Source organism: Rhincodon typus, chromosome 2, assembly GCF_021869965.1.
Source record: "Rhincodon typus isolate 14 chromosome 2, sRhiTyp1.1, whole genome shotgun sequence".
In the NCBI taxonomy this organism is placed as follows: domain Eukaryota; kingdom Metazoa; phylum Chordata; class Chondrichthyes; order Orectolobiformes; family Rhincodontidae; genus Rhincodon; species Rhincodon typus.
The window spans coordinates 56247369-56268442 of NC_063333.1; the positions used below are offsets into that span (position 1 = coordinate 56247369).

General features: G+C 40.5%; 1 protein-coding gene across 1 annotated transcript in view; it reads right to left on the reverse strand.

Moving 5' to 3' along the window:
* tpk1 (thiamin pyrophosphokinase 1) overlaps nt 1-21074 on the reverse strand; it is a 300846-nt gene that overhangs the window by 186848 nt on the left and 92924 nt on the right. The window contains exon 6 of the mRNA XM_048608096.1: nt 8690-8759. Within this exon, the coding sequence (XP_048464053.1) occupies nt 8690-8759 (70 nt within the window). The remainder of the gene's footprint in view (nt 1-8689; nt 8760-21074) is intronic.

Sequence of the window (21074 nt, forward strand, 5' to 3'; positions counted from 1 at the left end):
GGCACAATGCTCCAATAAGCCAAACTGGCATTTCATACAGGTTTATCATGATTTCCTTATTTTTCTACACTCATACTCCTAATTATAAAGTTTAGGTTCCCATATGCATTATTAACCACTTTCTTAACCTGCATTGGCCCCTTCAATGATTTATACACGTACACACCACCAAGTCATTCTGCTCACACTTCCTTTCGTTTTTACTGTGTCTCTTCATTTTTCATTAAATCATTACACATTTCTCTCCAAGAATTTCTTCGGCCACTTGTCCAATTATTCCACCAACCTTTCTCTGTCCTCTTGAAATTTATCACCATTCTTCTCAGAGATCACAATACTACAAAGTTCTGTGTCACTCAAATTTGAATTCGTGTCCTAGACACCTACATCTCAGTCACCAATATACATCAAGTAAAGGCCCTAACATTGACCACTGGTGGACCCCACCGTATAATTTATTCCAGTCTGAAATACAACTGTTCACCAGTTTCTCAGTTTCTTGTCACTCAGTAAATTTTACATCCAGGCTGTCACCACCTTTTCATTCCACAGGCTTTCATTTGGCTGAAAAGCCTGTGATGTGGCAAGTTATCAAAAGCCTTCTGGAAGTCCATCTACACTAACTCAACCACACTACCCCATAAGGTGCATGACAGAAAGTGACCAATGCAGCTCGATTCCTTGCATGATTTTGGTCCTTGAAGAATTGCTGAAATGAAGTTGAAAAGCACTTCAGTGCCAGTAATGCAGGAATAGAATATTCATCTGTAATTTTAATATAATCCTAATTTAACCTTACCCTTCCTTTAATATGCTGCCCACCCATTCTATTTTCTAATGTCAAATGCATTTATATTTATTTCTACATAATTATGACATGGTTAAGTATAGCCTGATAACTGAATACAGATATGCATTTTTCTATGCAAATCATGAGACAATTCAGCTTTTAGACTGTGATCTTGTTTTTCGAATAAAACAATATTTTATTGTCACCTTCACCAACCATTTCTGTTGCCTCACCAAAAAAAAACTCAAACGAGTTAATTAAACATGGTTTTCTCTTAACAAAACCATTTTGGATTTTCGTAATTAATCGAAAGTCTCTTGATATTTGATATTATTGACAGAAGAGACAGTTGGTAAAGCTTTGTCCCTTGCGCTGATGAGAACAAAGGCAAGAATGAAAACGTTTTAAAAATCCCAAAAATAGATGCTACAGGAGAAAAGGATGCTGATTGTTTGGCCAACTAACCAAATAACTAAGCAAGATGCCAGACCAAAAGTGATGGGGGGCTATCATCTCCACCATCTCCTCAATAACTCATTGAGGTGCAAGATTAAATAGATTCTTTTTGATTGCAGAGAATGTGTAAATCAATCTGTAAATCATTGATGATTCTAGTAAGCATTAATGAGCCATATTATGGAGTTAACTAAAGATCTTAAACTGGTTGTTAGTGTAGATATTAACAAATTCAGGACTGTTCAGCAAGTGTGCCCAATCTCATGAAATAGTAGCAATTTATTTGGGTTTTGCAAATGCAAGCTGGTTGAATAAAGTCTGTGCTCTACTTATTACAAACAATCGAAGGAACATGCTATTTAATTCAATCAGCCAAATGTTGGGCTACATAGCCTATGCACCCAGCATTACACCAGCACTGAAATTCACACAATGCTGCTCAATTTTGTGGTGGGCAGAACACATTCTTGAACTGAAGTCAGCATCGTGTCAGTGGAAAATGTCACTTGCCAAGCCACTGCACAGTAGCAGCGTGAAATGGTTTGCTTAACCTATGGTTGGATTTTGAGATACCTTGCCTTTCTAGTTTGATTTCAGGTAGAATTGGCACATTTGAGTTCGAAAGTCAAAGTATTTGATGTATATTAATGACTCAGACTTAGTGTAAAGGGCACAAAGTCAAAATTTGTGAGTGACACAGAACTTGACAGTATTGTGAACTCTAAGCAGGACAGTGATACATGTCATGGGGACAAAGACAGATTTATGGATTTGCATGATACATAGTGTGCAATGATCTGATCAGGTTAGTCACTGTCCAACAGGACAGCTTTACAATGCTCTATTCTCGTATCAAACTTGCAAGATGAGTAAATAGTTATGCCTCTATTTACAAGATTGGTGAGAAGTCCAATTTTATAGCACATGAAAATATACAAATGGTTTTTTCTTTTGTTAATCAATTTTTTTTGGTGGCCCTTTGCTGATTTCTAAAACACTTTGAATCCATGAACTTGAGACTGTTCTTTGCAACATTATAAGCCTCTTCTAAAAATATACTATTGTTAACTTCCTGAGTGAATGACGAATGGGTCTTTCCTACTGTGTTTTTGTTTCTCAATGAGAAATGTTTTTGTTAGGCAGCTTGAATTATTTGCTGAAAGGTTTACCCATTCATTTAATGCCACACCTCTTAGTCAAGTTAACTAATCAGCCTGAGAAAGTTATCCCCACATACCTATATAATTGGCTTTGTCTGTAAGATCCCGTTTTCCGAAGTGAACATGTCACTCAAAATAAAATTCCAATTGTATTATGATCACTATTTCCCAAAGGATAATTTACAATAACACTATAATTAACACTGCCTCATTGTACAATACTAGGTCTAAGATAGCTTTATCCCCGGTCAGCTCCATAACATACTGCACCAACAAACCGTCATGTAAACATTCCACAAACTCAGCTTCTAGATCATGCTTATCATTATGCTCTTCCAGCCTCTACAGTTATTATATTGCTTTTGTTACAAGATCCGATAAGTTCTTGTTTTATGCTCAGTTCACTGGTATAAAGAGGTGGCCCATTAACCACTTCAAGCACTGTGTTCTGATCCTAAAGGTGGTGTGCAGGTGACCACCAAAGAGGTGGCAAAGACAGTCAGGCAGCAGCTTATCCTGACAAAGACAGAGTTGCAGCTTTGTGAGAAGCACCTTTTGTCTTCGCTGACATATGGTCCCTCATGGTCCACAAGGCAATGTTCAAGCATGATGTGTCTCACATCATGGCCGACTGGACCCTGACTAGAATAGGTACTATGCTTGTATCCATGGAGAAACATGGAAACTTCCTATTTGTGTTTGTAGGAGACAAGACCACTGCCCAACAACAGAACAGGCCAACATACCTCCACATTTTATGGAGTCATTGGGAATTGGGGTAAACTTCCATTGGTTGGAGTCATACCTGGCACAAAGGAAGACGGTCGTCATGGTTGAAGATCAGTCTAAGGACATCTCTGCAGGTGCCTCTCAGAGGACTGTCCTCGACTCAATCATAGAATCATACAGCATGAAAACAGACCTTTCGGTCCAACTAGTCCATACCCAAACTAAACTAGTCCCATCTGCCTGCATATGGCCCATATCCCTCCAAATCTTTCATAGATTCATAGTCATATAGCACAGAAACAGACCCCAACCATCTTCAACTGCTTTATCACTGGCCTTCCCTCCCTTGCAAGGTCAGAACTGGGGATATTTGCTGAATATTGCTCAATGTTCAACATAATTCAGAACTCCTCAGATACTGAAATAGTCAAGGCCTTGATAATATCCAGGTTGGGCTGAAAAGTGGTAAGTAACATTGCTGCCCACAAACGCCAGGCAATGATCAGCTCCAACAAGACAGAATCTAACCATCACACCTTGATATTCAATATAGTTATCATCACTGAATCTCCCACTATCAACATCCTGCGGTTTACTCTCGACCAGAAACTGAATTGGAATCACCAGATAAATACTAGGGCTACAAAGGCAAGTCAGAAGCTAGGAATCCTGTACAAGGAGCTCACATCTTGAGTCCCGAAGCCTGTCCACTATCTACAAAGTACAAGTCAGGAGTGTGTTGGCACACTTCCCAATTGCCTGCATGAGAACAGTTCCAATAACGCTCAAGAAGCTTGACATTATCCAGGACAAAGCATCCCACTTAGTTGGCAGCACCTCCGCAAACATCCACTTCCTCCACCACCAATGCTCAGTAGCAGCAGCGCGTACGATCTAAAGGATGTATTACTAAAATTCACCAAAGTTCCTCAGAAAGCATTTTCCAAATCAAAGACCACCACAATCCACAAGGAATGCAGATACATTGGAAAACCACCATCCGCAAGTTCCCCTTCAAGCCACTCACTATCTTGACCTGGAAATATATCACCATGCCTTCAGTGTCTTTGAGACAAAATCTTGGAATTCCCTCCACAAGGGCATTATACCAAAGAACATGGACTGCAGCAGTTCAAGAAGGCAGCTTATCACCAACTTCCCAAGGCAACTAGCCACTGGCAATAAATGCTGGCCAGCTAGTGACAAGCACATGCCATAAGTGAATTAAAGAAAATGAAGGAGGCAACCTTGGAATTTGTAGTGAACGAAGCCAGCCATGCAATTGCTGATGTGAGACTGGGAATGCAAAACTAAGAGTGATTTTAATTTATTCACTCATGAAATGTGAACATCTGTGGCTGGCTGGGTAAGAGACTAAATGCAATTGTACAAGGATAGAGCTGGCACACAAAAGACAAAGTTGCCTTGGGACCACTATTAGATATCTGAACAGTATGTGTATAAATGAAACTGCTTTCTCATTGCTCAGGATCAAGCTGTGGCATGTGGAATTTATACTGATCCTCTTCACTCCCCATCCTGCTGTATACAGCTCCTCTTCACAGCCAGCCTGCTGGATTGCTGTTCCTTGTGCATTCCCTACCCAGTTCTGAGTTGTTCCTCTGCTTTCCTTGCCTGCTTTACCTATGATATATTGTGTTTTCTAAAATATAATTTTTCAATCTGTACTATAAGTAAAGCACGAACAAAGTGATACAAAAACAGAAGTTGCTAGAAAAGCTCAGCATCTGTGAAGAACAAAAAAATCAGCAAATAAAGTGACATCTATCAGGAAAACAGAAATTAAGACTTTGGATTCCATCAACAGTCATAAACTTCCTCTGTCTGATTATCTACAGTGAAAATTAGCAACAGAAACATTAATATCCCTTTCAATATTTAGAAATATGATTCAGGTCTGAAACGCATGTGGTCTGATCTCCATGTGGATTTGACCTTGTCCAACTAACTGAACATTTCATTATCCTAGAAAACCAATTGGTGCTTTCTATTAGCATTCTGTGAAGAACTGCTCTCACAATTCTTAAAAAGTTCTGCTATGTGGGATACTGTTTGGGGTAATTCACCATTCATGTAATTATTTACAGACATTTCAAAAAGTAAAACGCAAAGAACGAGAAAGACCCAACTTGCCCACAATCCATCCAAGTGAAATGTAATCACCATAAAGTGCAGGTTTCAAAGGTCATTACAAAATAGGTCAAGTCGTCAGTAGAAACCAGTAATGTGTCTTTGATGTTTTGGAAAACCCAAAATCTCAGGACTGCATGAAAACAACGACACCACAAGATTTATGCTTTAAATGAATTTTACTGAGAAAAGGCTAAATAACATGAACACTGATAACTATATAACGAGTTTGTTATAATAAAGATATTAAAAATACAATGAACACAGGTGTTTATTCCCTCAACCAAATGTAATCCAAATTTCCTTCTACACTCTTCCAAACCCAAAACTCAATTCAGATGTACATCAAAAATTAAAAGACAAATCACCTGGTCTGACTGCTGCTTCTGCATTTTGTCTAACAGCTGGAATTTCTTGTGCCTTCTGCTCACTTCTAGCAAAGTTTTCCCTTCAAATTTCCTCCAACCATCCTATGGATGTAGACTCTTAGTTTAACACATGCATTGCTAACCTTTGATGCATAGCCACCTCATGTCAAGGCTCACTGTTTCTAATATTCTTGAACTCTGGAGTTTTCCATCTAAAACCTTCTTTCAGCTTAAATATCCCAGAGATCTGACTCGCTGTTAGTGGATTCCTTCAGTTACAGAGAATTTTGATTAGAGACAAAAAAAAAACTGCAGATGCTGGAATCCAAGGTAGACAAACAGGAGGCTGGAAGAACACAGCAAGCCAGGCAGCACCTGGAGGAAAGGACCAGCCAACATTTCGAGTATAGCTCTTCTTCAGGACAAAGAATTTTGAACTCTTTTAGATAGCACATAAAATTATAACTGAACTCTGCTTGGAAGAGATGTTTCCTGCTCTGCAGCTCAGTAGTTCTGACTCAAAAAGCTGACTGAAACACATCCACACAGCCAAAGCCTCTTCCTGTCTTCCCCCATTCTCCATCACTATTAACATAGTCCAGACAACCTGGCAGCATGATCAATTATTTAATGCAATAAAGTGTCTCAAGGCACTTCACAGGAACACTATAAAGCAACATTGAGTCACAAAGATATTTGGGTACATAGCCAAATGCTTTGTTAAAGAAGCAGGAATTAAACACAGCTTTGAAGGAGGAAAGACAGTCAACAGACAAGCGATCTACAGAGGGAATTCTAGAACTGCAGGCCCAGTCAACTGAAGGTCGTGCCACTGATAAAAATCAGGTATATTCTAGATGACAGAATGCGAGAACTGCAGACATCTCAGAGAATGATGCCTGGAGGAAATACGATAGACAAGGGCAAGACATAAAGGGGATTTGTAAACAACGATAAGAATTTTAAAAGATAAGTGTTGCTTGACCCAGAGTCAATATATGTCACTGAGCACGGTAGTTGATGACAAACAGGCCTGAATGCAAGTTACGGCACTGGCAGCAGAGTTTTGGATGACTTCAAGTTTAGGTAGGGTGGAATGTCAAAGATTTGCCAAGAATCCTTTGGAATAATCAAGCCTCGGGATAACAAAGGCATAAGTGAGTGTTTCAATAGCAGATGAGCTAAAGTAGGTGCAATATTGAGGAGGTGGAAGTAGATGGTCTTAATGATGGCACAAAATGTGTGATCAGTAGCTCATCTCAAGTGAAATATCACACCCAGAATGCGAACTGTCTGGCTCAACTTCTGACAATTGTCAGTGAGAGTGTGACTGGGGAATAGAGTTTTTGGCAGAGATTAAAGGCAGTGACTTTAGTCTTCCCACTATTTAAATGGAACTAATTTCTGCTTTTCGAGTATTGAATATCAGACAAGCAACCTTCCAACCTAGCAACAGTCAAGGAGTCAAGACAGATAAGTGCCACAATACAAAAATACAACCTTTCTGTATGTCATAAAGTGGATTAACAACAAGGAAGATTACAATGGCTACACGCAAGCAAATTTTACAAACTGTAAGATCAATATTGAAGCCAGGTCAAATTTCATAGGGGAGTGCTTAAAGTTATTAAATAAGATAAAGCAAATATAAATCTGTGACAAATTGTGGTGATCTTTGTTATCAAATATGAATATATCAAACCATGGGAATTAAATGCTGATTGATAAGAGCCTTACCAAGTCTGCAGAAGAGGCCAATGTCAAAGGAATGGCAGCAACAAGGAGTGGAGCAAACATTGTTTGTTAGAATAACTGCCAGTTAGAATTAGTAGGTTTCCATACTTCCAGAGATTAGCCAATAGTTTTAGGAAATACTCATTATCGTAGAATGGTTTGCAACTTTCATTTCTATTCTAAAGAATATTCTATTCTTTAGTTGTTCTACAGCAATAAGGGAAGACAAAATATATTTTAATATTACATGTTTCTTCCTGATTTTTGGCTCAATGTAATGGCAAGTGTAGCAAACAAATCTGAAATAAAAACAGAAAATGCTGGAAATACACTGATCAGTCAATACTTAGCACATCTAAAATAGCTTAAAAAAACAAAGTAATCTTAAAGATGGCGAATGACCCACTCTGTACTTGCAGCATGTTCTCACTCAGAGGAGGGAACTGGCAAGATTATAATAAAACGAAGAACTGCGAATGGTAGCAATCTGAAGCAAAAACAGAAATCGCTGGTGAAACTCAGCAGGCCTGACAGCATCTGTGAGAAGGAAGCAGAGTTAACAGTTCTGATGAAGATAAGTTTACTTTCTCCCCACAAACGCTGCCAGACCTGCTGAATTTCACCACCAATTACTGTTTTTGCTTTAGAACTGGCATGACTGCCATTTTACCTAAGTCTAAGCTCTGCAAATTAAAAATTCTCCTCATCAAAAGTTACTAGCACACATGCCTTTTTGTCTGACATTATTTTACACCTTTTATTTGGTGCTTAGTTCCCTACGTAGCAAAAATATCTTCCAGACTGTCGCACCATCCTGACACCACTCTCAATCCCACCAACTGTTGGCACATACCCAAAACATTCACAGCTGAAGAGAAAACAATTCTGCACTGAAGGAAAAAAGTTGAACTGTTAATCAAGAAACAGAATTACAGACACAATTGTTAAATCGCTTCTAGCTTGAATGCTCAAATTTTTTTTCACACTGTGGAGATATGAACATTCATCAGGTTTCTGATGTCTTTACCTCTGATAAAGTCGATGTCATCATTGAGTTTCTGATATGTGCAGAAAATTATTGAAGAGAAAACCCTTTGCCCATACTGAATTCTTTAAACTGCTGTTTCTTTACATGTAATAATCCTGTTCCTGTTCCTATTTCTTATGCTGTCGTAATGAAGACAGACAGACTTTTACACAGAAATGGTTCTTGCCTTCAGAAATATTGGACAACTTGCCATTAAACACTGTTCCAAGGAAGACGATTAAAAAGAGATAACAGAAGAATTATTAGACTGTACCTTTCTTGCCTTCCTTCAGTATGCTCATAGAGGCGGTTCGCTCCACCATCAGCACATGCGCGAACAACAGCTTCAAAAAACAGACAAAAAGGAAAAAACAAAGTTGAAAATAAGCAGCTCTACTTTCCACTTCTGGAAACAGAAGTTCTGCACAATGTCAGAAACTTTCAGTCAGAAATTATAAACATGCAAAATCATTAATGGTTGTTCAAAAAGTATTAACTAACACTGATGACGGGTCATCTCTCATCCACTTGGTGACAACATGTGGCAAAAGACATAATCAAACAATATTGCCAAATACTGCAATCATTATTTTATCACAAGTTAGTCATCTCATTCAGCAGATATATATGAACAACACAGTTGTATACCATTCAGGTGGATGATGGACATACTTTGTTCACTTACTAAGTACTTACTCTAATTTGGTCTTCACAAGAAGGGAAGAAACTAAAGCACCAGAGATATAGGTAACAATAAAATTAAATCACAGGGAGGAACATAAGTTTTAATATAATCATAAAAATCGAAATGGACAAAATACTGAGACTACAGATAAATAAATGTCCAGGATCTAAAGGTTTCCAGCACAGAGTACTAAAAGGATTTGGGAAGGTACTTTTAGATGCCCTCGTCAACAGCTTGAAAAGCTCTCTTGGTTGAGAAGTTATCCTGTTCAATTGGAAATTTGCTAATATCATTTCAATATTTAAGGAGAATAGGAGGAAAGGTGTAAGCCTGTTATTCTAACATCTGTTGCAAGGAAGTTACTAGGATTGTTTAATCACAACAGTGTGACTGAGTGCTTGGTCAACTGTAATCTTATCAAAGAGATTCAATGTGGATTTGTAAACGGCAATCACATTTAATGAAACCACTTGAATTTTTTGAGGTAATTGCTAAACTGATGAATAAGGAAGTGTCTAAAAGTAATTTATTATATGAACTTCCAGAAGGCATTTGATAAGGCAAAAATAACAAAAATGAGCACAGATGGAATTGGAGGCAGCTTATTGATATGGTAGGGAATTGGTTCAGAGGCAGAAAGCAATAAGTGGGGACAAGGATATGTACTCAAATTGGTAAAGGATGATGAATGGAATGTCCAAGTTTTTCACCTTCTTCATATATTACGTAGATAAAGGAACAGAAAGCCCTATATATGCAGGTTTGTCAGCAACAAGACATTAAAATATTTTAAATCAACCTGTTCAGATGTTATTGCACTCCCCAGTGCAGCTGGGGCTTGAACCAAGGCCTCTTGGCTCAGAGGTAAGGACACTACCACTGTGCGACAAGAGCCCCTACAGCAGTAGATTAATTGTCTTAGGTCTAACCACATTCGGCTGCTTCATCAATGATTTTCTCTCCATCATAAGCTTATAAGTGATAACACTGAGTTATTGTGGTACAGTGGGAGTGCCGACTGCTGATCCAGGAGGCCTGGGATCAAGTGCTACTTGCTCTAGAGGTGTGTAATAATATCTTTCTGAATAGTTTACTTGGAAAATGTCTACAAGTGACAACATTTACTGATGATTTCAATACCATTTGCAACTCCTTAAATAATGAAGTCATCCATGCCTATGTGCAGCAAGACCTGGACAACATTCTGTCTTGGCTGAATAAGTGCCAAGTGACATTCACACCACACAAGTTCCAGCCAATGACCATCGCCAACAAGAAGAATTCTAACCCTGTCCCCAATGTTCTCTGACATTACCATTACTGAATTCCCCCACTAAAACATCCCAGGGTCACAACTGATCAGAAACTGAACTGAGCCAACGTTAGAGTGTGTCTACAAGAGCAGATCAAAGGCTGGGAATTCTACATTAAGTAGTTCATCTTACTTCCTAAAGTCTGTCTACTATTACCAAGACATAGATCAACAGTCTGGTGGAATACTCTCCACTTATCTGGACGAGTGCGGCTCCAACCGTGCTGAAGAAACTCAACATAAAGCGAGGACAAAAGTAGCCAACTTGATCGGCATCCTATCTACCACCTTAAGCATTCATCTTGACACTTTGGAAGTGGTATGTACCACCCACAAGATACAGTGCATCAAATTCTTCAACCACACCTTCCAAACCATAGATCACTCCCACCTAAAATGATAAAGCAGCAAGCACAAGGTCCACAACCACTGCAAATAGCCCTTCAAGCCATACATTATTCCCGAGTTGGAACTTACTGTTCCTTCATTATTGTTGGGTCGAACACCTAGAACTCCCTTCTCAACAGTGTTGTGTTTGCCCCTACCAAATGCAATGCAGCAGTTCAAGACATTGCCGTTAATAGACAAAAAATTTTGGCCTTGCACATGATGCTCATATTTTTAAAATTTATTTACAACATAAGTTAAAAAAAAATGTCAGAGATTGTAAGAACTGCTGATGCTGGAGTCAGAGATAACACAGTGTGAAGCTGGAGAAAAACAGTAGGCCAGGTAGCATCAGAGAAGCAGGAAAGTTGATGTTTCGGTCAGGACCTTTCTTAGAAAGATTCTAAACAAAGCCTCATAGCCAAAATACATTGTCTGACCTGAGATGTCATGTCTTGCATACACTGATAAAACCTTTAATTATTTCGAGGCAATGACTTAAAAAAAATTCTGGGATTCGCATTTTAATCAATAGAAACTTGTGTCTCCTTTCTAACTGATAAAAGATTCAACAGGAGGTGGTTAGCATGCCATTTTTAGGGTTGTTACTTTTCTGCTTATAAATTCTGAGTTGGTATACCTCCTCTTCCACACTACACCTGAGGAAGGAGCAGAGCAATGAAAGGTAGTGTTTTCAAATAAACCTGTTGGACTGTAACCTGGTGTCATGTGATTTTGACATGAACTAAGTCAATACTGGAACATGTTCAGGAGATTTGATAGGCAATTCATCTACCTCTCAGATATGCTCTGTAAATGAAAATTAAAAATACCACTTCGAGCTCCGCTTCCAATCTACAACGTTGCACATAATTCTCCTCATCTGTACTCCCTTCTTAACAGTCTTGTGCATGCCCCTACCAAATGGACTGCATCAATCATACATCTACACAACTTGTCCTCCTTTCCTTGAAATTCATTTTGTTTTGCAGGCTGGGACAGTTCTAATAGATGTCAGTTCTGATGCAAGGTCACTGGACTTGAAACATTAATTTTTATTCACTCTTTAAAATGCTGCAAGATCTGCTAAGCTTCTCCAGTACTTTCTGTTTGTGTTTCAGATTTCAAGCATTTGCAGTTCTTTGTTTTTATTCTAATAGATGACTCATCCTTTGCTCATTTTCCTCCACTGACCAGGGGCATTACCTCTCAGCTCTTCTTTCACCAGCTGCAACTCACAAACATTTTGTAACATTATCACACATAACATTTTACTCATTATTCCACAAAAGAGGGGGGTCAGATGGAGGGGGCTCGACCACAAAAGATGAGCTCCTAGCCACAGCCATACAATGTGGCGTCAGCATTTTATTTTATTGGCCTGTAATATTTCCTCTAACATCCACTATCACTTTTCTCGTTCAGGTGTAGCCCCTTGTTGTGATTGTGGTTTAACTCCCAAATTATAAGCAACGCTCAACACTTGGCATAAGAAACCTGCCTTGAACTCGAACATTTTGATTTTCTTCTGAGTTCCACAACTTGCACAGGTTCTTATTAATGTTAGTTTTCTGAAAGCATCATAAAAAAGGCTTTCATTAATCAAATGATTTCCACAAGAATAACTGCTTGAGACTTGACATTTTTTCTTTCTCTTTTGCAGATGCTGTATATTTTAAATGGGTTCTACTGAAATAAAATGTGTTAGAGAATCCTGAAAGCTTAATAACTACAAACATCATCTCTCATTCCTAACCACAGACAAAAATTGCAGGAATCTCCAACATATTCTCAAACCTGATTTAAGATTATTATAATCACTGAGATGCATACATCTGAGTATGAAATACATGAATAATATCTAAAGAATGCACTTTGAACCCATTAGTTGAGAACAGATACACGAGTGGTGGTATATTGATTGCACAGTCATTTAATTGTGAACTGGTCTAAAATCGACTGAAATTCTGCAGTCTTCCAAACACAGGATAACAAATCCCCTTTATGTGCCAAATATAAGACTGAAAGAGAAACTAGTTTGGACTTGGTCCGACTTAATCCACATGGCAAATATCTTGACAAGGCTAATAAACAACAACAATTTGGACTTAAGTATCAGCAGAAAAACACCACCTATGGAACTGTCCCCACCAAGTAATCAATACCTTCATGAAAGAAAGCAAGAAAGTAAAATTGTTAAAAGAAAAATGGCATGGAGAAAGCAACCAAGGCAATGTAGATATAAGTTACTTAAACTGCAATAACAGAACTAGAAAGTTTCAACAAGATTATAGATCAGAGCAATTTGTTTTCCTACTGTGTAGTTTACTATTGGATTTGAATTCCAACAAAATAAGCATTGTGTTGATTAACTCCTGTGAAGGCAAGAAAACCAGCTGATAAAGAATGGGGTTTAAGTTTACTCAGTTTAGCCTTACAGATCTAATTAAATACTTCTTACAGAACCTTATTGCTGGGCACTTCTAAATTTTATTTGGCCAAAGCTGAATAGCACAAACACATTGTTAAACTGAAATTCTGAATTTTGTTTGCTATCTTAGTACCACAGATAAATAAATATTTGTGACAATTTTACCTTCCGATAGAAATTAAATAAAATGGGTTGAGCCCAATATTGTACAAGTTCTGTGCAAGGAATTAAGTCAATAGTTAAATGACAAAGTCTTGCTACATTCTTACATACCTACAGGTATATTTAAATGTTGGCATTTAAATGTTTTTTTCAAGCTTCTTATGTTTTACATACACCTTTTTTAAAGAAGCAATATAATCAAAGTCTTCATCTAAGTGCTGTGACCCCTTTGAAAAATAGCTCAGCTTTTCTTTCTCTCCCAATTACAAAACAGCTCACTGTGAATGACTTCCAATGGCGTAGTATCCTCTTATTGTTGCTTCGGAATTACTGCCAATACTTAACTGACAGGCTGAAAGGGGATACAGCTGTAGTGAATTCATTGCTCAATGACAGATAATTGTTGTGCAATTTACTTCGTGCAGTTATATAATCCTGATCTCTCACAGCCCAACAGTTTCACATTTAACAAGATAGCTGTTTGTTCTGTCTATAGCTGGCTTAGGGTATCACAAAGGGTATCATAAAGTCACAAGATATCTATAGTCACTTCACATTATTTTTGATGAATACTGTTCGCCATTTTTCTACACTTTGGTCTATTAATGAGGATCATTGACATTAAGCCACATCACACACTTCACACACTTCACTAAATTAAGTGACTTAATTATTGGAGAAACACTTTTTAATTAGTCAATAAAAAGGTTCAATGCAAAAAAAATGATTATTTGTGCTGTATGGTGTCTGGATGTAAAAAAAATCAAATAATGCTGGTGACATACTTGTATGAAATGACTCCAGATGTGCAATCCAATTAATGAAAAAAATTGCCATTGTTTTGTTTCCTCAAAGAGCATTAGAAAATGAGTAAGATTCCTTAAAACCTCCATGTCAGCTATTTATGATAGTTTTGAGCAACACTCAAACAGTAGTTGAAATGGTTAGGAAGATCAGAACATATGGATTAGCAAAACTACACTAAGTGTTTTATGCTTTCTGAACTTAGGAGAATAAAAAAGCATGAACACCACTGCATTTGTCAAGCATGATCGTCCATTCTGCAATCTTTGTCGACTGTTTCTAATGATTTTCTCTTCAAAGTACTTAATCATTTCAACTCTTCTTAAAAAAAAAATTCCCAACCAATTTCCAAGTGTTAAACTAAGTAGCTTGTAATTACCCATGTAATTTTTTTTTGGTACATGGGTTCAATATTGTTCACTTTCTAGCCTCTGACACATTTACGATTTATATTAACAACTAAGAAGGGACTGAGTGCAATGTCTCCAAGTTAGCTGGTGAAACAAATACTAAAGTGGGAGAAGTACACAAAATTACTCAAAAGAGATATAGACAACTTAAGCGAGTAGTCAAGAAGGTGGCATAATGTGGGCAAACAGTTTATTCATTCTGGTAGGAAGAAAATAAGTAATAAAACAGAACTTTTTAAATGATGAAAAACTATTGAACATCGACATTCAGAGGGAATTGGCTGTTCATGTATATATAACCTGGTCACAAAACATGGAAAGACTTAACAAAGCTACAGCAATCATTCAGCATAGTAAACCGTATTATGTCCTACATGGCAAAGGGCTTGAGCTACAAGATAATGAAGTTGGAGAGGTCTTTGGCAGGACCACATTTAGAGTGGTGTATGATTTGGGCTGTGCAATTTTTTTCAAAGTCTTTCTTCTTGCATTCATCAGGATAATTCCAAAAAGCCATGAGAGGGGAAGAGAATTTTGCCATTTGGTTCATCAAGTCATCTCCGCCTTTCTGTTGTGGCTGATATGTTTCTCAACCCCATACTCCTGCTTCTCCCTGTAACCTTTGACCCACTTACTGATCAAGAACCTCTCTCTCTCTGTCTTAAATACACTCGATGACTTGGCCTCCAGACCCCTCTGCGGCAATGAGTTCCACAGTTTCACTACCTTCTAGCTGAAGAAATTTCTCCTCATCTCAGTTCTAAAGGATCATCCCCTCACTCCCTGAGGCTGCAGCCTCAAGTCCTACTCTCTCTGCCAGTGGAAATATCTTCTCTAAGCTCACTCTATCCAGGCTTCTCCGTATTCTGTATGTTTCAATGCGATCCCCCCCTTATACTTCTGAAGTCCATCAAGTACAGACCCAGAATCCTCAACTGCACCTCATAAGTCCTTCATTTCCAGAATCATTCGCAAACATCCACTGGACCCCCTCCAAGTCCAGTACAGCCTCAGCAGTTTATCCCTGCTCTTGTATTCCCGCCCTCTTGAAATTAATTGCATGTGTCTACCTAACTGCCAACTGAACTTGTATGTTAATCTTAACAGCATCCTGAACAAGGACTCCCAATGTTTCAGATTTCTGAATCCTTTCTCCATTTAGAAAATCGTCTACACTTCTATTCTTCTTATCAAAATGCATAACCTCACACTTTCCTATCTTTTATTCCATCCGCCTTTTTTTTTGACAATCTCCTAGCTTGCCCAAATCCTTCTGCAGCCTCCCCGCTTGCTCAACACTAGCTATCCCTCCATCTCTTTCTGTGCCATCTGAAAACGTAGCAATAATGCCCTCAGTATCTTTGTCCAGAGCGCTAACGTATAAAATGAATACTTGTGGTCCCAACATGGACTTCCTTGCAGAACATCACTAGTCACACCAGCTGCCATCCTGAAAAAGAGCCCTGTATCCCCCCAGTCTGCTTTTTGCTAGTCAGACAATCATCTATCCAAGTTAGTAGCTTGCCCCTAACCCCATGGGCTCTTATTTTATTCAGCAGCCTCCTGTGAGCCACTTTGTCAAAGGCCTTCTGGGAATCCAAACAGATCACGTCCATTGGCTCTCCTCTGTCAAAGAAAGAAATTTTGGCCACTTCTCTTCGACATTTAACAGCATTACCACTATTGTCACCATCAATATCCTGAGGGTCACCATTGATCAGAAACTGGATTGGATCAAGCACATAAATATTGTGGCAACGAGAGCCGATTAGATGCTAGGAATTCTGTTCATCAGAAACACTGCAGAAGGTCAATGTCATACAAGGCAAAGCAGCCTGTTAGACTGATGCTCCAGCCACTATCTTAAACATTCACGTCCTCCACCACCAGCACACATTGGCCTGTTCTTACGCCACATGTACTACGTGCAGGTCGCACTCCAACAACTCATCAAGCCTCCTTCAACAAAAGTTGCCAAACCTATAACCTCTTCCATCTTGATGAACAAAAGCAGCTGGAATATGGAAACACCATCATAACCTGATTTGGAAATATATCACCACTCTTTGTTATTGTTGGGTCAGAATCCTGGAATTCACACCTTAACAGCATCGTGGGTTTACCTACACCAGAAAGACTACAGTGGTTCAAGAAGGTGTAGGGCTGGATGAACACAGCAGGCCAAGGAGCATCAGAGGAGCAGGAAAGCTGACGTTTCAGGTCTGGACCCTTCTTCAGAAATGGGGGAGGGGAAGGGGATTTTGAAATAAATAGAGAGAGAGGGGGAGGCAGATGGAAGATGGATAAAGGAGAAGATAGGTACAGAGGAGAGGGGATGGAGCCAGCAAAGGTGAGTGTAGGTGGGGAGTTAGGGTGGGGATAGGTCAGTCCAGGGAGGATGGTCAGCTCAAGGAGGCAGGATGAGGCTGGTAGGTAGGAGATGGGGGTGGGTTTTAGGTTGGAGGAGGGGATAGGTGGGAGGAAGGACGGACAGTTGGGGAGGCGGGGACGAGCTGGGCTGGTTTTGGGATGCAGTCGGGGGAGGGGAGATTTTGAAGCTTGTGAAGTCCACATTGATACCATTGGACCTTAGGGTTCCCAAGTGGAATATGAGGTGCTGTTCCTGCAACCTTCAGGTTGCATCGTTGTGGCACTGGAGGAGGTCCAAGTTGGACATGTCATCCAAGGAGTGGGAGGGGGAGTTGAAATGGTTCGCGACTGGGAGGTGCAGTCGTTTGTCACGAACCGAGTGTAGGTGTTCCACATAGCGGTCTCCAAGCCTCCGCTTGGTTTCCCCGATGTACAGGAAGCCTCATCAGGAACAGCAGATACAGTATACCACATTAGCAGATGTGAAGGTGAACATCTGCTTGATGTGGAAGGTCTTCTTGGGGTTTGGGATGAGGGTGAGTGGGGGAGGTGTAGGGGCAGGTGTAGCACTTCCTGTGGTTGCAGAGAGAAGTGCTGGGGGTGGTGGGGCTGGTGGGGAGTGTGCAGCGGACAAGGGAGTCACGGAAGGCAGATAAAGGTGGGGAGGGAAACATGTCTTTGGTAGTGGGGTCAGATTGCAGATGGCGGAAGTGCCGGAGGATGATGTGTTGGATCTGAAGGTTGGTGGGGTGGTATGTGAGGACAAGGGGGATTCTGTTTTGGTTGTTATTGCGCAGAGGGAGTGTGAGGGATGAGTTGTGGGAAATGCAAGAGACACGGTCGAGGGCGTTTTTGACCACTGTGGAGGGGAAGTTGCGGTCCTTGAAAAACTAGGACATCTGGGATGTCCAGGAGTGGAATACCTCATCTCGGGAGCAGATGCGGCGGAGGCGAAGGAATTGGGAATAGGGGATGGCATTTTTGCAGGAAGGTGGGTGAGAGGAGGTGTATTCTAGGTAGCTGTGGGAGTCGGTAGGCTTGAAATGGATATCGGTTTCTAGGTGGTTGCCAGAGATGGAAACAGAGAGGTCCAGGAAGGAGAGAGAGGTATCGGAGATGGTCCAGGTGAACTTAAGGTTGGGGTGGAAGGTGCTGGTGAAGTGGATGAACTGTTCGAGCTCCTCGTGGGAGCACGAGGCGGCGCCGATACAGTCATCGATGTAACGGAGGAAGAGGTGGGGGATAGGTCCAGTGCAGTTCCGGAAGAGGGATTGTTCCACGTATCCTACAAAGAGGCAGGCATAGCTTGGGCCCATGCGGGTACCCATGGCCACCCCCTTTGTCTGTAGGAAGTGGGAGGAATTGAAAGAGAAGTTGTTGAGGGTGAGGACGAGTTCGGCTAAGCAGATGAGGGTGTCAGTGGAGGGGGACTGGTCGGGCCTGCGGGACAGGAAGAAGCGGAGGGCGTTTAGGCCATCTGCATAGGGAATGCAAGTGTATAGGGACTGGACGTCTATGGTAAAAATGAGGTGTTGGGGACCAGGGAATCGGAAGTTTTGGAGGAGGTGGAGGGCGTGGACGGTGTCACGGACGTAGGTGGGGAGTTCCTGGGCCAAGGGGGAGAAAATGGAGTCGAGATAGGTGGAGATGAGTTCGGTGGGGCAGGAGCAAGCGGAGACAATGGGTCGACCAGGGCAGTCAGGTTTGTGGATTTTGGGAAGGAGATAGAAGCGGGCGGTGCAGGATTGGGGAACGATGAGGTTGGAGGTTGGGTGGGAGTGATGTGGTTGAGGTTGGAGTGAAGAGGTTGTGGATGGTTTGGGAGATGATGTTTTGGTGGTCGGGGGTGGGGTCATGATCAAGGAGGCGGTAGGAGGAGGTGTCGGAGAGCTGGCATCTGGCCTCAGCGATGTAGAGGTCAGTGCGCCATACTACAACGGCACCTCCCTTGTCCGCGGTGAGGTTGGGGCTGGAGCGGAGGGCTGCACGTTCTGTAGGGGAGAGGTTGGAGTGGGTGAGAGGGGTGGAGAGGTTGAGGCGATTGATGTCTCAACGGCAGTTGGAGATGAAGAGGTCAAGGGAGGGTAGGAGGCCTTGGGGTGGTGTCCAGAAGGAGGGGTTGTGTTGGAGGTGGGAGAAGGGGTCAGTAGAGGGAGGGTTAGGCTCACGATTAAAGAAGTAAGCGCAGAGGCAGAAAAACTGTTCAACGTCCAAGCGTGAGCGGTATTCGTTGATCTGTGGGTGGAGGGGGACAAAGGTGAGCCCTTTACTGAGGACTGACCGTTCGCCCTCAGTAACGGGGAGGTCTGGGGGGATGGTGAAGACTCGGCAAGGCTGGGTGCTCCTGTCTCCTCTGGAGCTGCTGGCCGTGGAGGCAGTGGGCGGAGCTATGTCGATGGTGGGCGGAGCAGTGTAGGCAGGCAAGTCCTGGATTTCAACTGCAATCGTTTCAAAGCAATTAGGAATAAATAATAAACTGATCTTTCCACTGCTGCTCACAAGCCTTGATCAATTTTAAACATTTACAGATGTTGACTGCTGCAATTTATGGACAACTGTTATTGTTGTATCATGCTACTACTATGAAGGTAGTAGGCAAACTCTTGGGATCTTGGAACTTTATGTCGGAATTCCAATATTCCTAGGTTCAAAGTACTGGTCGTATAACCTGTTTATAATTTACTACCTCACTCTTCTCTCAGGTGTCTTACTTCACCATATAACAATTCACTTTTTAAACATACATATTTCAAATATTTTTCTGACCGTATTCTTTTTGTTTTACATCATACTGATTTAATCTCTCAATGCTGAAATGCGTTTTTAAAGTACTTTGTAAAAACTTTTATGATTTCATGTACACATGCAAGTTTTAGCCAAGCTCACTTTATTTTTAATCTCAGAAAACTCAGTGAAGCCTCTCTCCCCTCCACGTCACCCACAGATTGTAATCAGCCACTCTACCTGTAAACATACATGTCCCTCTTCCCAGGCCTAGTCCCCATCCTTACCAACTCACCTTCTCGATAGCTTGGCCTTACCAACAGCCTTAAAGCAACACTGAGCTGTACTGAGGACCCACAAGCTCCTTCATGGCGAGGCCATTGTGAGTGAAGACCGGCACCGATTCACTATAATCAGTTGAGATTTGGGTTGTGCTGCGTTGTCATGTACTGTATTAAAGCATGCCCATTAATATGTTGTTTTATCCTATTTTTAAGAACTCTCTTTTGGATTGGATTCACTTACAATCTAAATTCTAAAAATGTTATCAGTCAGAGTGGAGCAAGTTGACAAATTGATACTAACGAGGATCTGAACGAAGTTGTTCTCATTTTCTAAAAGAATTTTGATTAATGACTAATATTATTCACAGTAACTGCATGGGTTTTATTCTCCATATGATGTTGCTTTTTTTTTAAACTTGAGTTTTTTCCATTTTTGCATTGGATAAATATTGCAATATTGTCCATTTTAAAAGAGTTCCAGTATAACAACTCACTGAATAAAGAGAAAAAGCAGGGTGTCTTGTGAGCATTTTTAACATAAAGAATTTGGTAATTTTATGTTCCACTGGAAAGAAGTCATTTTTCTTTATACTTTTTCTTCCAGTGCGCAACTTCAAACACCTCACTCCCCTTTGTTTTTTATTGATTTTTCAAGGCAAAGTCCAGAGTCCACCTCATTAATTTTAGGAATTTCCAGAATTGCCACATTTTCAGCTATATCCTCTGCAGCTATTATTTTCAAGCCTTTAGAAATAAACCATCTCCATCAGGCTCCAGCTTCTCTTGTCTTTCAATTCCAGTACAAAAGCCTACATTACATTTGTACAGAACAGTTGTTTGGCCTCTGATGGAGTATTACATCCAATACTGGACACTGCACTTGAGGAAAGATGTGAGTATATTGAAGAGGATGCAAAAATGATTCGCAAAAATAGTTCCAGGGATGAGGAACTTCAGTTAAACTGGACATATTAGAGAAGTTAGGATTGTTTTCCTTGGAGAAAAGAAAGGCAGAGATTTAAAGCAATTGGCAAAAGTAGCAATGCAGACGCAAGGAAAGTGATTTTACATGATGTGTGGTTGGAATCTG